The sequence below is a fragment of the Mizuhopecten yessoensis genome, unplaced genomic scaffold, assembly GCF_002113885.1.
Source record: "Mizuhopecten yessoensis strain PY_sf001 unplaced genomic scaffold, ASM211388v2 scaffold5229, whole genome shotgun sequence".
Lineage (NCBI taxonomy): Eukaryota > Metazoa > Mollusca > Bivalvia > Pectinida > Pectinidae > Mizuhopecten > Mizuhopecten yessoensis.
Genome location: NW_018405944.1, coordinates 854719 through 872609, shown reverse-complemented (window position 1 = coordinate 872609; position 17891 = coordinate 854719). Strand labels below are relative to the sequence as shown.

The 17891-nt window shown below is 34.8% G+C and overlaps 2 protein-coding genes across 6 annotated transcripts in view; one reads left to right on the top strand and one right to left on the bottom strand.

Annotated features, from left to right (window-relative positions):
- Positions 1–2079, bottom strand: part of LOC110450431 (EH domain-binding protein 1-like) — a 92334-nt gene extending 90255 nt beyond the window's left edge. For all 5 annotated transcript variants that reach the window (XM_021497951.1, XM_021497955.1, XM_021497956.1 and 2 more), the window contains exon 1: positions 2001–2079. The gene's annotated coding sequence lies outside the window, so the exon portion shown is untranslated. The remainder of the gene's footprint in view (positions 1–2000) is intronic.
- Positions 2080–2474: 395 nt separating this feature from the next.
- LOC110450429 (zinc finger protein Xfin-like) lies at positions 2475–17192 on the top strand. The gene is made up of 9 exons (XM_021497946.1): positions 2475–2558; positions 3958–4103; positions 4318–4573; positions 4994–5062; positions 5849–6565; positions 7432–7607; positions 8111–8246; positions 8891–9036; positions 11147–17192. Exons 1-9 carry the CDS (start codon positions 2495–2497, stop codon positions 11609–11611), a joined length of 2175 nt encoding a protein of 724 aa, XP_021353621.1. The 5' UTR covers positions 2475–2494; the 3' UTR covers positions 11612–17192.
- Positions 17193–17891: the final 699 nt, after the last annotated feature.

The following is a 17891-nucleotide window of genomic DNA, read 5'->3' as shown; positions in this document are numbered from 1 at the left end:
GTTTTTTTTGGGGGGGGGCGGGGGGGGGGGGGGGGACTTGTGTTTACATAGTGAGGTCAGAGGTCATATAACGGTACTTGTAGTACTGTTAATATTACTACACGCTTGCTTTTATTGAATTAACAACATTTGGAGCTGGCATTGTTATCTAGATGGACTGCAACGTAAATGTAAATATATGCCCATATAAGTCACCTCTTACAATAACTTGCAGTAGGGTTAAGTAGCTGTAGGTACATAATTATGTCACATGATGTCTTAATTTAATCACATAATAATCCTTTTTATCTCCAAGTGACCAAGACGTTTACTGGTCACTTAAGTGGGAGGGGGGAAATCATGTAAGTTAAGTATAGCATATATGTGTATTAGACATTTGTAACAAAATCCCAGTGCCTTAATGTGTAGGTTTATGTTTGGTGTGACCCATATCAGTATATAGCATATTTAATTTGTGTAGAGGAACTGGACTGTGTCGATCGTCCGTGACCAGTTAGCTCTATTGGTAGAGCGTCCGTCTAAAGTTTGGAGGGTCCCGGGTTCGAACCCCGGTCTGCCCCTTTCATTTTATCTTTCTCCTGTAACATGTGTATTAGACATTTGTAACAAACTCCTGTGAGACAAGTGACTGTAGTACTAATATAAATACCCAGCCTCCTCAGACACAATTTTTGCATAATTTTTTTTTTTCGTTGTCAGAAGCGTTGTTATCAGGTCCAGTACACTCTGCCGATTGAGCTATATAGCTGTAAAGACCTATATAATAGCTCTATTGACCTATATCTGAAATAGCCGTCTTTTGAGCTATTTTTATATGATTTTCTTTTTTAAGGAAAACAAAACAAAGTCGCTTTTAAAAGAAGATTTTATCATTAGGTTGATAATAAAAGACAGTAAATATAGGTATCCTTTTTAAAAAATAATGCTGTAATTTTTTTTTTATGAAAATGCTTTTTGTAGTCAACAATAACATAAACCTTATTGTTTTATGCGACTTTGCTTTAATTTAATGAGAATAAAAAATCAGAGAAAACATATAGCTCAACACAGCTACAATGTATAATTTATAGGTGAATATAGCTATATAGGTCTTTATAGCTAGGTAGCGGGGGGCATTTATTGATGTATGTTTTATGACGGCTAGCTCAAGCTGACAATGCAAAATAAGCATTGGTGTGCTTGATTTGGTGTGTGTATTAGGTTAATGTTGTGTCTGAAGTCAGTGTAACTGTGTTACCTGACCTTTGTTGTGCTGTTCTGTACACGTGTCCTATCTGTCTGTGGGCAATGCTATTTCTCGAGCTTGTGCAGTGTAATCCTGTCGGGTGCTTCTTGCTTTCTCGTCTGTGTCTATAGTCTGTTTACTTAAGCTTGTAAACCTCTGTTGTGATTGGTCCATCGTTTCGTATTGTTAACTTTGAGTGCATAAGTTGGAGTGTTCGTCTTATGTGGATGCAGAGCGCTGGATTAACTTCCTGGGGTTCATCTCTGCAGTAGGTATATTTTTAGGGACTTAATTTAGATGTAGATATAGTGTTAGGATGGGAAAGGGGGGGTGGGGGGTAGTTTCGTTAGGGTTAGATTTGTGTAGGTATAATTTAATAGGCCTANCCCCCCCTCGCTCATGTTACAGCTATATAACTCAATCGGCAGAGAGTGTACTGGACCTGGTTGTCACAGCTAAAGTGACTGCAGACATATAATAAATAAGTATAGTTACGAATCATTTCAACTTTTCAACCCTTTCATCACATTTTCTAATGACACTGTCACATATTGAGTTGAAGAACGTTACGGTAACCATTGGTTTAAACAGCTGCCAACATAACTGTTGTCATCACCATATCTGTATCAGCTTATTACGGCTGCTGAAGAGCAGACACATGAAACTGAAAGGATTCTTACCTAAAAAATACTGCATGAATTTTACATTAAAATACGAAAGGAAGTAACTAGTGTCACTTCATTGCAAGTGTGTATGAATCATTTTCTTACTTTACCTGAACACAAGCGCACCTCTTCGTCTGGTATAGTTTTCTATGCGATACGGGTCTTATTGTGTCGCCATTTTGACATTAGAAGAAAAATAAAGGTTATCACGTGACTTGATGCAGACGATTTTTTTTAGAATAAATCAATCATACAAATATTCAGGAGCTCGATCAATTTACATTTAAAACGTGATTCGATAGAGCAGAGTGCCATGGAATTAAAATTTAAACGTACGATTTCAGTACGATTGAAACCCTGTGTTTAGATTTTACCATGTGTTCAATAGCCCATGCACATGTTTTGATCATTTAAAACAAGTAAATTGTATTACCTATTGTTAAAGGAAAACAAAATAGCTTGAAGATTGAGCATAGTATATTCCAATTGCTTATTGATATTTGAAATAAAAGAAAACACGATGTAAAATATGGAATACAAACATCGGGCAGTTGAATATGTGGTAAATAAATATGATAGCAGACGAGTAGCAAGGTGCTCGAAAATGGCGACAGCTCGACAGCGTGAACAAACTTCAAAAAAAGCGTCGAAAGAGAAAGTAACGAAAGGTATAACGTCAACTGCGTGTGAACTAGAACTGAGATGTTTCTTGGGATGTACAAGGCAATAGTATAAAACATTCCGATAGATACTTATCGTTGAGTGGTCTGCGTCGGCTGCTAAAACTGTAAACATTTCATACATTGTTGCAAATTGTAACTTTTTGTACAGTAACGGGAACATAACATGTAATTTCAACATTGTATTTCATTGTTGAGATAGTTAATGTAACAAATTACAGCAGTTAGATTGAGATTGGCGCTGACAGTTTTGGAAATCCACGTTTTAAAACCAGTTTGTCGTATGAAAATGCATGGCAGACGCTACCAATATGGCGGCAAAGACTCGACAATGTTGTCTGCTTCCAGCATGCGACTTTTCATGGTCCTTTTAAATCCAATTACTAGGATGTCATTTTATTGTAATTGTTACATTTGTAAAATAAAATGCTGCATATGGTTGATCGTGCGGAATTTGTCAGTTGAAATTGCCTTTATATTGGTTTTACGGTATTATGCTATACCCTGCTATATTCTATATTTTACTATCGGTCGATAGCCCTATCGATGTGCCTTTACATTTGAAAGGTTCGCGGGAAATGTGTATCTTAATAACAATGTTTATTATAATATATTTTCCTATAGTTTTGAAGTATGTTTGTAATTGATTTTTTTTATGTATTGACAATGTTGCGATTTTTAGGGGTGAATGTGATTTCAATATGAAGAGGTTTTTTAAATTCTAAAATTTAGGTATGTTTAATTGATTTTGAAAATCATAGTAATTAGAATAATACAGAAACTCCGATTGTAAAATGTAAACATTTTTCAACATTTTAGTTATAGGAGATTACTATATATGGATGACTGACTGAGAAATTTAAAAACAGTTATTTTTTCTGGGTCTGACAGGTTTTGGCAAACAATCAATATTTCATTGTCATATTATAGGCCTAATTGATTTTTGGTGATTTACAATAATGGAAGCCTCAATATCTAATTTAAAAGGCATATCTTGGGAGTGGGGGCAATGGTGTCCTGTCCTCTCCTCCCCCACATTCCCAATAGGCTTCACCACTGGAAACCCCACCTCTCTCTCAAACCCTGGATCTGTACCTGTAATTTATGACCATGTTTTCCCCCACCTTGATTTAATTTGAGCATCGTCTACCTTCACGACCTGGGAAAATATAGCTATTGAACATAAACATACGTCACTAGCCCCAATATGCAGGTTAATATGCCTGTAACTTAACACTAGTCCAGGCTAGCTTAAATATCTCTGGCTAATGAACTTTTACACGTCTGCAGTATAACTTTCTTGACTGATAAATGTGGCACATTGTTTTGATTTACCACCAAGTTAAATTAAATCAATCGTTTAATTTGTTTTTTCTATTTTTATCAGTTTCACCTCACAGTTTGAGAACAAGACGTTCATCACTAAGAATAGAAGATGAAGAAGATGCAAACGACCCTTCCGGGTGCATGTCTTTGGACGTACTTGCACAGGTCGCATCTGCTACTCTTCAGAAAGAACCAAAGAAAAAAAAGGTATTTATTGATGAACTAAGGCTTTAAAATAAATATTTGTGTGCATTCATTTTATTACTCTGTAAAATATAAGTCAGACATGAGGAAGATGATGTTTCCCAAAATACCTAGAAAATCCCCGGTTCTACATTTTTGTCTTTCGGTAAATTTCCCTTGGCTTCTAAATCATTTTGAAAGAAGTTGTTACAATTGTGTTTTACATTGTTCGTTGTAGCTAAGAAAACGGAGTCTTCAGACGTTGGAGTTGCTAGACTTGGACCAGATCCAAAGTCTGTCTGACAAGGCACTTCTCAGTTTCTTCTCTGAAATGAAATCAAATGAAATAACACGTAATTTCACATACACCTGCTACTTGATGCCTAAAAAATGCCAGGAACAGTTCAAAAGTTTTGGAAATGAAACTCAAGCCAGGATGAGGATGAGAAACCACCTCCACAAACACATAGAGAAGCTCATTGAAGAGTTTAATGGTAACAGTTCCTGATTAGTATTAATATTAATGCCATTTTAATTTCAAATTGAAGCAAAAGAGATGTTAGTGGACTACAGCAGGAATTACATATTGCAATAAGTAATCATTTTGTTGGTAAATTGAAGCTTCTGTAGGAACAGATTCCAAAATATATCCAGAAAAGGTTCTGATATGTACCTAACATCCTCCAATTCTTAAAACAATCATAGGTGCATATAGAAATCTGCTTATGCGATCACTTCTGTTAAGAGAGCCACCTATATATATATATTTGTTAAGAGACTTCTTTTGATGTTCTCCATTGAAGTACAATACAATTCCTCCGGATCATACATTGTACGACCTAATAACTGTCACAGAGGTCATTCTAACATAATTATCACAGAATGTTAAATGCTATTGTGATATTTATTTTTAGATTCCAACATTAAAGGGAAGTATGTGTTTCAAGCAGAACCTATCCACGTAAGGAACAAGAGGATATCAGGTGTGTTTTCATACTTTCTCACCATTAGTGAAGGAGCATTTGCTAGGTGTTGCCTGTTCTGTTCTGTCTTTCCATCTGTCTATTTGCTAAATGGTTGGTTGATGAGTTTACAGTCCACACTTCACTGACAAAGTCTGTGTTCGGTCGACTTGAGGGGGTAATTTAGTGCTTACAGGGCCCTCGGTGATTCAAAAGTCCTGCCCATCCAGGTCACACTCTGAGGTCGGACAGCTCCTCAAGTGCGGACAGGCTGTCGCAGCGGCTGTGGTCCATGGATCGATGTCCTTCTAGTAGTCCCCGCTGCCCTCTATGAGACACATGTTTGAGACTTTAAGTATGTCAGGATGTCAATAACAAGCTATGCTGAAACACTGCTGATGCAAGGATGAGCTTGGTGCTACGTTTCACCCTTTATACACACAGAATTTCTGTTACTGCCCAAATTATACAATGCTTATGTTATTTGGAGGGTCGGTCATACCTGCCCTAGTCATTCACGGGTGATGTAGTCTGGCAAAACATCCCATTTAAATTTTGAAAAATGGGCAAGTATGGTCTGAAAGCCAGGGGGAATATGCTTCAAATATACTAAGACAGGCAAAATTGTGTGCAAGTGTAAACCAACCCATAAAAGCTGTTTGAAATTGAAAATAAATAAGATTGATCATTGTCATACTTGTTCCTGATAAAAAAACAGAACATACATAACGAATGGTTTCTGTTGTAAACATGATTTTTAAAGAAAAATAATAATTTAACAATTGACACTTTGAACTAATTTTTCAGTGCTCTCAAGCAAAAAGAAGCCTGGAGGCAAGCGAACAAAATTCACAGCATTAAAGCAACGTGGTGAAAACAGTTCAGACACAGAGGAAGCAATCTCAAAAGGAAAGCTGAGTGGTGAACAAACATCTTTTGATCTGGAATGTGAGGAAATGGCAGAGTTCTCAGATGATGATGATGATGATGATGATGAATATGATGAAAATAGTGTGTCTTCTCCAGGTAAAAAGAGCAGATTTTCTCAAAAGCAGGCCAATTTTCATCCTTCAAAGTCCCCATATCGACATAGTACAAGGGGAAAATCATTCAATAAAAGATCTGTAGAAGATGTTAGAAATTCTGAACAAGATGACACTGAACGTCGAATGGAGGAGAATGAGCAGTTCATCATTGACCTCCTTAGTCGGACCCAGCCACACCATGATCACTGCTACACAACCATATTCGGTAAAAAAAGAGGAATTGATGATATCGTATTCCATGACACCTCTGATGAGGATACGGAAGAAGATGACATTGGTGACCATATTCGTGCATATGGAAAGAAGATCATTCGACCAGAGAAAGGAGTTGAGCCTATACTTTGTCTGGGCAATGTGTCGGTTATGGACGAGTTGACAGGAACAGGGACAGATGAAGCATCAAAGACTATTATTGTGTGTTCAGAGGAGATCATTGACGACCTCCTGCCCGACGATTACCAAGGACACAACGGCAAAAGTCAGTTTTAGGTTTTATTGCTTCACATATTATACAGGATCTTATATAAAGGATTAAAAAAAATGTTTGCTTATCTATGATGGTAAAAAATGAAAACGTTTCGGGTCAAGGGTCAACTTTTAACTTAAAGGACATTTGGTTTTTGAAAATTATCTTTTAGATACAAAATAGGATTTTAATGATTTTGCCATTTCAAATAGGATTTCATATGAACATTTAATTAAGACTTTTCATTTTAGTGAGGCTTTAGATCTGAGTAAAGATGAAAACATTTCATCATCAATTGTATATTATAGAAACGGGAACTTATTTTTTGATCCATTTATCACATTACCAATTGCAAGATTTATTTTTTGAAAACTTAAACTTAGGTGGGCTTGGATTTTATTTAACCAATGTAATGTCATTACTCAAGTGTTACCATGTTGATACTGTGTTTATTGCCTTCAATGACATTAAGGCTTGTGTGTTGTCTTCATTTTGACATCACCGTGGGTGGTGTTGCATGAGGCAATATTAAAACAATATGACAGGATGGCAGAAGCCTGTAATCAAGTGACAACTTATTAAACAAAAATGGTTTACAACTCGTGCCAACCATGTCCTTTTCAAGTCAAGATAACGAAAGAAAAAGGAACTGCCAAAATACTGATCTACAAATGAATGTGATCAAACATTATGTATATTGGTAATAAACAGGTCAGCATTGCCAATGGGTGTAATATTGATGCTTTGGTGATTTTACAGTGATAGTAATTGGTATTTTATGTTTTGATGGGAACTAGATAGTAATTGGTATTCTATGTTTTGATGGGAACGATTTGTTGCATGTTTGTAATTACATTTCTACTCGTTGTCTACCTTAGGACCCTACCCACCAATGCCTAAGTATGCCATTGCCAAGCGAGGACGTGTGCATGTCCCAGAGGAGTACGACCCCATCAGTGAGGAGGAGGAACCACTCATGTCTAACCCCAAGAGAAGGAAGAAGGGCATGGTCACGAGCCATCAGGATCGGGAAATCAATGTGGAATGGGAAAGGGTAAATTATTTTACATTCAGACCATTGTAAAGCATATTGTTGATATCATTATTGCACCAAATTTTCAGCCTTTGGCCAGTGTTTCTTCTTGTATGTTTAGATGGTGCTGCTAACTTTAATATTGTATAATCCTGGTTCAATGCTAAATATATAAAAAAAAAAATCAAAAAAACCTCAGCTGGAGATCGTTGGTCTTTTTCAGTCCAGACTAACGACTTTGAATTTTCTTTCAATAATTCCATCGTAAAATATGCTCAAAATTTTACTTTCAAAGATGAAGTTTTGATTGATTCGTGAATTGAAAATGAGGATCCACAATACAGACCCCATTAGCCTACTGTAGCTTTTTCGGTTAAAGAATGTTGTCGAGATCATACATTTTGTAACTGACAAATTAAATACACAGTGTCAGCTGTATTCAGTTTATCTTGTAATGTGAAGTACTGAAAGAATAAAACTAACTGAAGTAATTGTTTTCATTACCTTCAATTTGTTTTTTACAGAAATTGGCATTGAAATGCATCAGAGAGCTGAAGCTGAAGAAGAAAGAGGACCGATCTCCTCTCCACTGTAGGATTTGTAAGGACAAAAAGTTCACAGCCAGCGCTACCCTTATGTACCACTACCGAAGTCATGCAGGTAACTCTAATGACAACACAATCATGTTTTTAGTCGAACATCATAATGATCGTGGGCTATTCGAGTAGCCTTTTTGTCCAACTATTACTGTTGCCGCTATTTCTCCAGAAGTTTTGGATGGATCTTTATATCAAATTTCATTAGACTTAAATTGTGCATTATCAGCTTTATTTTGTCGTGATTGAAAATGACTGAATATCACAGTACTTGTCAGTGTTGTAACATCTGCTTAATGGTTCTGTAAAATCTTTACTAAGTGCTGAGGTCAGCTATTTAGAAACATTTGATGGATTATTTTAAAGAAACAGTTAGAAATAAATGTCCCTGTTTAGAACATGGCTATTTGCAAAGGTACAGCTGCATTTAGACAAATTCTACTGTTATTTTACCATGTCACCAGCAATGATGGACTCATTATGCTACATTTTGTATTAATACGTACACCAGACAAAGAATCAATTTTGTTCTTAACTTAAGTATCATTTGAAAGCATTCTGATGAGGGTCAGTATATTGTGCTGGAAGCAAACCTATATATACTATGTCAATGTAAAGACCAGATATACCAACTTCATCACATATGCCTGCATTGGACCATATATAATTGAGCTGTGGTGATTACTCTGAACTTGATGTTTGTTTCAGGTATCAAGCCATTTGTGTGCCTTATATGCAATACGACGTTCACCCGCCAACACAGCCTTAACTACCACATGTTGATCCATAACAACCAGAGCAGGTTTACTTGTAAAGACTGTGGCAGAAAGTTCAGACATCCAAGTCACTTCAAGGTTTGTTATTTATGTGTAAATATGAAATCAATACTATGAAAGAATGTTCAGATATCCAAGTCACTTCAAGGTTTGTTAGTCCCCCACCGGTTCCGAGGGGGGTTGCAGTCTGTCATGACGTCCAAGAAGTTTGTCCGGGACATATTTTCTATGGAGTAACCAGATTTAGTGTTTACGTAAATGTGACCTATGACTTGACCTTTGACCCTTACTTTTAAAACTGTTTGTCCGAGGCATATCCTCTATACTATTTCCCCTGGAGTAAATACCGAAAATTGGCGGGTAAAGTGTGCACTCGGGTAAAGTGTGCAGGTACGTTTTTGGGGTCAGATTTGCGGGGGGAAATGGGGAAAAAATGAAAGTAAGCGGTATCAAACTGGAAAAGTAGCATCAAAGGTAGCTTGGTGTTTAAAACGCTGATTAATTAACGATTGATTTATTAGAGTGATCAGACCCATGAAGGTCTCCCTCCGTACCTCTTGGAACGAGTGGATGATCGACGAATCCTGCAGAAATCAAACGAAGAAAGTGTAGTTAATTCTGATGCCAGAGAATCGCCGATCCACTTATGTCTTGACATCTCAGCGGTTTTCCCATAATGACAAAAATGTAGTGTTTCAATTATAGGCTCCGTTCCATGTTAGTTAGTTCTGGGTTTCTTCCAAAAAATGATGCATTTGGTCCAGGAAGCCATGCTTTGTTGATACTGTGTATTGGTTGATACAAATTTCAGAATGGCAATATTAACGAACTGACATTGACAGAAAGATTTGATATGAAAAAAATATAAATTTGAAAACGATTTCCTTCTCTGTAATAACTCATAAATGTGTTCTAAAATGTATTCATAATTTGCTACATCAGTGCACACTATAGATATAATTGATTTGGTACAAACACTATATTTCGTTTAACATTGAAATCTGCAAAATACACAACCGGTTAAAAGCATGGTGTTCTTTCAGCAACAGAACGATGTTTTGTTTAAAATTAAGCCATCTAGATATCTTCATATTTTGTTATGTTTACATCATATTCAATAATTATGTGTTATAATATTCATTTTTAATTCACTCATGAATACATAATTCTAGGTAAAAATTGTGTTGTTTTTATATCTTCAATCTATCATATATGACCAATGAATCCAAACAAAACTATTTGAAGGGAGGTAATCCAATATGGCGGACCTGAGACTTGTTCCTGTGCACCCCCTTTTTGACATGGCAATATTTACCTAAAAAAGTGTGCACTGTACGCCCAAATTTACTGTAACCAGATTTGGTGTACACAAACTTCTTGGGATGACTGAGTGCAGAATGGAAGAATTGGGTCACTGTGACCTCTTATCTTTACTTTTGAAAATGTTTGGCAGGGGCATATCTTTTTTAATATTTCTAATTGAGTAACCAGATTTGGTGTACAAGGACATCTTAGGATGACGGAGTGCAGAGTGCAAGAATTAGGTCATTGTGATCTATGACTTGACCTTTGACTTTCACTTTTGAAAATGTTTATCGGGGGCTTATCTTCTATACTATTTCACCTCGAGTAACCAGGTTTGGTGAACAAGGATATCTTAGGATGGTAGAGTGGAAGAAGTATGTATCAGGATACTTCCCTAACAGTAGGTACATCCTGACATAAGTGTACTGTTTGTTAAATATAGAAATCATTGCCGGTGGGGGACTATGGATTGCTTTGCAATACTTTGCCTTGTTATTTATGTGTAAATATGAAAACAAGACTGTGACAGATTGTTCAGATATCCAAATCACTTCAAGGTTTGCTATTTATGTGTAAATGTGAAAAATAAGATTGACATAATGTTCCGACATCCTAGTCACCTCTATCAAGGTTTGTTATTTATTTGTAAATATGAAAGCCAACAAATATTAAATTTTAATTTCTGCAAGTGATCACCAGATATGTGAACAGTGTTGCTATGGTATTTTTCTTAAGATAAAATCATGAACAAGATTTGCCTGTGGAGTAATATTGTATATAATTTCTTTTTGGTTTTAAAAACTTTACTGCAGAGAAATGGATACACCAGTACAGATACACTGACACTCTTTATTTATACTGTATATGCTTTGTCTTGTTTCAGGAACACCTGCGAAGACATACAGGAGAGACACCCTTTGTGTGTACAGATTGCCCTCAGAAATTCAAAACAAGAAACACGTACAAGAGACATTTAAAGACGAGACATGGGAAACTGCTGACAGCAGCTGGTATTCGGATTCTGAGTGTAGAAGAGTTCGCAAAAATTCGGACAAAACCTTATAGAAGGAATGCTTCAGAGAAGAAGTCAAAAATCTTGTGTCGTAATCTTGACGCTCGTGTTAAAACAGAGCCTGTGGAGGCTGATGTTAGCAAAGGCAAGGTTGTTGTTAAATCTGAATCAGTTGAGCACCAATCCCCTGACAGTGCTGACAATGATGAGGAAGAGGAGGAGGAAGAAGAGGAGGAAGAGACAGATAGTGAAGAAGGCCAGGTAGATCATGAGGAGAACTCGAGTCACGAGCCAGAACCCTACTTCGTACCTATTAGTATTGTTGTAAACACATGATTCCTTGATCTTCAGCAGTAACATGGTGATGCGCCATTGGCTTCACAGCCATAATTAACATATGCAAATAGATGGTCTCAAGCTCATAAACTTGTAATTGCAATAATCACAATTTTAGATAAGACATGACATTACATTATGAAATAAATGAGGCAGGGATTTGTGTTGTGTATTAGAGTATAAATTAATACATTTTATGTAGCCCTGTGGAAAATTGATCGTAATGTTTATATTGATCTGCAGGTATTGAAATATGAATTTGAAAACTACTGTAGATGACTTACGTTTTGCACTTACTTAACTTTTCAAACCTTTTGCTTATTTGTGAGGACATAATCATCATCCAATTAGCATCTTATCTTATTTATAGATAATTGTTCGGGTGACACTGGAATAAGCAATGAATGCTTTATGCGAAACTGCTAAAAATAATCGTGGAAAATTCAGAGTATAGACATCTGCATTATAATCAGTCTTTTAGAGTAACAAAATGTATTTTTAAATATTAACAGATATTGTTGCATTGTTTTAACTTATTCACATGAAAAAGTCCCTGAATGGAAAATGTAGAATCACTCAATTCTCAAAAAAATGCCATGCCAAATAGAAAACATTCTAGCTGTGAAGTATTGAAATATCTGTTTTCATCATTTGATATGACAATTTTTCCTAAATTTCTTATTAAAGAACATCGATTTTGTACCTTTCCAGCAGACATCATGATTATATACATGTACCAGTGGATAAAATGTGAAATGTGGAGTGCTAAGAGATGGCAGCAAATATTGTTGACAGTTTAAACTTTGTTCTATTGCCACTATGTGTCCAAAGATTTTTTTTCTTCAAAGGACGCAAATGTATTAATAATTAGGAAGATGTAAAGGAATTGTGATAAAAAGTGCTTTTCAAGACAATTTTAGACATTGCAAGATGGTTCTCTCTCAGAAAATAATTTGAAAGGTTGGCAGTGCAAATTAACTTATCTTGTTAATGTTAATTAAAAATATTCAAATGACAAAGAATCTCTTTCTGTTAGGAACAAAGAAGTTTGTTAGGAGCCGAATCGCTATGATTTAAGAAATTGCATGATTTACCATAATATCTGTCAATTTAGTATATATGATTTAAATTGACTGGCAAGTTGTACATGTAGGGTATTTCAAGTCCTTGTAATTGAACTTTACTTTCACACATTTATTTATGTATGAATTCATGATCAAGAAGAGCAGTAAATGAAAACTGGAATAATGGTGAACAATGGAATTTTTGTCCAGACAAACAATTAATATTGACATTATATATACATGATTTATATGTTTACATCAACTGTTCTGAGAAATCTCTTTTTATAATTCATACTTAAATTGTTTGAGTTGAAATCATGTGCAATAATAATATTTACTCAGTCATCCTTCAATTCAGAAAGAAAAAAGTGGGAGTTCTCCCCCTTCAATCAGTGTTTCGTGTACCGTTCTAGTGGCGTTCATGAGTTGAAATTTAATATACAGTTTCTATTTTAAAACTGCTGGTATACATAATAAAAATTAAAATACTTAAATAATCAAAGTATAAATTTGTATAAATAGAGAGATTCTTAAAGGGGGAGACAGAGTAAGTGGGGCAATTTAGAGAGAGAAAAGCTTTAAAAAGGGGAGTTAATTTTCCCAAAGTGGAGAATCGTTCTTTGAGGGTGAAACACTTTAAAGAAAAAGAATGGGGAGTCTTTTTGAAGGGGATTTTTGTCATTCTTTTTTTTGTAAAATGACTGGTTTCATTACTTTGATACTTAAATATTTTGACCAAAATTGTTTTATATAATTGTATAAAGATCGAAATGGTTTCATCACACTGTTACTTGTATCATATTGACCAATGTTGTATAAATACAGTGTGTATAAAGTTGTACAGTAAAGAACATGAATTGTTTAATTTGACCAACATTTTATATATTGTATATAGTTGTACAGTCATGATGTTCTGCGTCAGAAGTGCCATTATATTAGGTTACATTTGTTTATACAAAACTTTAATACCTGAGGACATGGTAGATGTAATTTTATGTATATCTTAACTAAAGAAAAGTATGATTTATGATGGCAAGTCATGACTCTCTTCATCCTTTGTTAGGGTAAAAATATCCTCATATTGTATAATTATTGAAAGATTTGACCATTCAATAGTTAGATTCTCAGATTTTTATGAAGAAAATTTCTGACACCATTATATCCAGATTGATTAGGTCTTCATGATACATTTAGATAAAAATAGAATCAAAGAAATTAATATGGAAAAAAGTCAACTTGTAGCAGGATTCAAATTGATTGCTCTACGTTAGACAGCTTTCAAATGTTGGAATGGCCAACTGTATAAAAAGCCTTTTGAGATATCAGAGTATAGTTGAGAAAAAAACACCTGGGCAGTTATGTTAAAAGCACAGAGAATTTGTTGAGATCACTCTGACTATTCTAAAAATTGTCATTGAAGGAATTATCTGAAGATCTTGTTTACAAGGATTTTAATATGTCATTAAAAACTTGTTGATAACAGTTTCAAAAATGAATACTGACATTCACTTGTAAAAAGCTAGTAAAGCTTACTGGACGACTTGGCCTCACTTTTTCATATTCAGATTTTTTAAGATTCTTGATTCTTGGATCATCCAAGGGCAATGTCCTCATTTGTAAAATCATCACAAAATGACTCTTTCTCTCTGGTCCTCACATATTGTGAATAAGATCTGTGGAACTATTTCCTGATAGTCTGAACAAAGTAATTTACTGTAGTATTTTTGTCCTCATGCTGTGCATGTAGATATAGGTGCAATTAACTTTGTTGTTGGAAGAGTGAATTCAATCACTCAAAACTAAAAATTCACTCCCACCCAACTTTGTTCCATTGACATCCGATTACTCTAGTTATATCTTAATGAAGGTTGGCAGTCCTGTGAGCCTGCTATGTTTATTGCATAGCGCACGTGTAATATGTACAAATTATTTTGCTTAGTTATAGCAACATTTCATTAAAAATTAAGAATATCAAGTCTTTCAGTGAATGATCACACAGTTTTTAATGTGTACTGGTATAGGTATGGATAGCTTTGTCATAAGCTCATTTTTTTTCGGTGTGTTTTGACTTTTTCAAAGAAGGAAGAAATGACAGCATATTGAAATTTTGATGTTAGAAAGCATTCATAAGGAAAGCTAGGGTTATTTTATTTTGTAAAAGTGAAAGATGCAAGATAATTTTAAGGGGATATTTTCATAAAAGTTTTAGATTTTGGGATTAGTCTTCATCAAATTAAGAAGAAAATGTTTATACTGAGATATAAAGACAGAAAGTATTAATTCTTTAGAATGAGTTCCCATTGATTTTCAGTATATTAGACTTGTCCTTGTGAATAAAAATAGCTTAATATGAAGCAATCTTGTGCTTTGAATTCTAGGTTAATTTTAGGCAGTACCAAGGCAATGCAGTTTCTGTTCTTGGTTACGGGACAAATATAAACATGCTACAGACTTGGCTGGATCATATAACATACACATTAAAAAACACTAAATGAACCAGATAAATAGTGAAAGTTGTTTACCTTTTTATGTCCATTTGTTTTGTAAATTTCTGTGTCCTTTTGTTTGTTACTGAACATATTCAGTAAAACTTCATAGACTTATCAACCAGCACTTGACAGACCTCACAAATTGAGATCAAATTAAAGTCACATTTTAGTTGTTCTTAACTGATCAAAAAAATGAATCTTTACATGTATATCACTAGTAAATATTTGTGTCTGCTATAATTCCTGCTTGTAAGATTGCTTCATAACTCACCTTTTGTCAGGACTTTGTTAGGACTCAATGATTTTTTGATTTTTTTTCATTGACAATCTTAAGTTGAAATCTGAATTTGTTCATAGGTATTTTTTTGTCTCATTTGGAGTAATCATTTGTTTAATAATTGAAGTGCAAATCACAGAAAATCTCCCTGGCAAAATATCTTTTTTTATGAACATCAGTTAAATTTTTAATGAAATGTAGATAGACATAGAATTAGGAGAATACTCCATAGAATTAGGAGAATACCAGAGTCTAAATAAGACAAAGTATTGCCATTCACTCTCCTGTATATCGGACAAGGTTTTGATTCAAGGCAGGTTCTAGAATACACTGTATTGGTCTTGAAAGGTTGTACCCATTATTTAATATTTGTGATCTGTTGTGCTATTTTATTTCATGTTTGAATATTTAAATGATTATCATCAAAGCATTTTCTGCTTCTGTTCCGTGAAGAAACCCTATTTTGTTGTTTATGTACACTAATTCTGATGTCGTCTAAATGACCAGGCATGATGCAGTGTAAAATATGAAATTCTGTTATAGGTTTAATGAACTTGATGACAGTGATCTAAATTTTGTATATAAGATTATGTACTTGTGACAAAGTCCTTGTCCATGCAGGCATGAAATCAATGTTTTGTATTCCCCTGGATGTTTATACGACATTTTACCATATAATACTGCAGTCTTGTAGATCAAGTTGAGCTGTGATCTGTTGTTAATATTTGTTGACTGTTGAACTACATAGTAGTTGTAGCTATATTCATTTGTTAAGCAGCTACCAAACACAGGAGCTGAAGGGGATGACGTTCAGCAGGGACTAAAGCAACCTGTAATGTTGTTTATAATACCGGTACCTAATAATCTTTTCTTAAATTCCATAATAATGTCTCACCACAACCACAATATTTTGTTTACATCTTTTTCTATAGGATTAAAGAAAAAACTTTATGCTAGAAATAAAATGTTGGTACCCCGGTACATTGATTGGTAATATAAATAGCGTTTTGATTAAAAATAATATAAGATATATTCAAGGTATGAACATCTGTTCCTGATGAGTGGTGAACCCCTTTGTCGAATTTAAAGAAAAAAAATCCTTACAGGGATGTAATAATGGTGACCATGTTGACAGATAAATAATTATCATTTGTTAACATGTACAACCTACCATTTTTCCTGGTTGGCAAGTGGTTTAATCGTTTTCCTAGTTATGAATCAATTTTAACTTTGTAGGTATTAAGATCTGACAATGTTCGACCAATAAATGTATATATACTGTTCCTGTTTCATTTCTGGCACATTCACCCTTGAATGAGAGGCCAAATTGAACATAACATGAATAATGTGTATCTAAATTTAAGATTTTTATTGAAAAGAACATCAATTAAAGAAATGATAATTATGAGGGTATGCAAAAAGTCTTATATTCATTTTATTCCATTAATACTATTACCAGGCTTCTTGGTAAATCCTGATGTCTAGAGTTGAGGGGTTTGAGGTTCGAATCCCAGCCTGGCCATTACTATGTTTGCACTTCTGTTACATTACTAGAGTATTGCATTAAATTGTTGAGGGTATAGGTCTCTGGCATGGACCATTGATATAAGAAATCTCCATCATTACTAAAAACAGAGACCTATTTTAATATGTCTGCTGAAGCTTATTATATACACATACATGATTTTGTATATATGATACATAAGACCACATATATATTGCTATATTGATCATGAATAAATAACCATCAAACATAAAGACCATGTTTTGATTATTTGTTTCATATTTTGTCAGGTCATTCTTTTGACAAAGTGCCGTGTTTGAGTTTGTTGAAATAAAGCATGCGTCGGGCTCTAAAGTAATGAAGATTCTGTGAAACCCAGAAGATATCGTAATGGGTAGTATGGATCAATTTGGAGGCAAAAAGTAAAGGGAACGTAAGATACAGTGCACAACCTTTCCATTGACGCGAAAATAATTTACATAGTCATTTCAGTACAAAACATGAGAGCCGTCATGGGCTGTATATCCCCTCCGAAAATGAGGCGAGCTATGTTGTGATTGAGTGACTTGACCAGAAATCTGTCCAATCTTTTATGTGGACATGCTAAGTACTCATGTTTAGCCCACCATCATCTTATGGTGGGCTATTCAAATCATCCTGCGTCCGTGGTCCGTCCTTAAACAATTCTTGTTATCGCTATTTCTCGGGAAGTACCAAAGGATGTTTCTCAAATTTTATATGTAGGTTCCCCTTGGTCCCATATTGTGCAGGGCAACTTTTGAGACTGATTGGTTAAACAAAATGGCCGACAGGCAGCCATCTTGGAGTTTGACAGTGAAGGTTTGTTATGACTATTACTCAGTAGGAAGTACTGGAGAGATCTTTCTTAATTTTTAGGTCACCTGAGACAAAGTCTCAAGTGACCTATTGCGATCGCCTTTTGTCC

What these genes read in the sequence shown, in the direction of transcription:
- LOC110450429 (XM_021497946.1), top strand. Translation starts at nt 2,495, where the DNA reads ATGGCGACAGCTCGACAGCGTGAACAAACTTCAAAAAAAGCGTCGAAA. An exon ending in TCAATGTGGAATGGGAAAGG is followed by an intron (nt 7,608 to 8,110) that starts GTAAATTATTTT and finishes TGTTTTTTACAG; the next exon opens with AAATTGGCATTGAAATGCAT. An exon ending in CCACTACCGAAGTCATGCAG is followed by an intron (nt 8,247 to 8,890) that starts GTAACTCTAATG and finishes TGTTTGTTTCAG; the next exon opens with GTATCAAGCCATTTGTGTGC.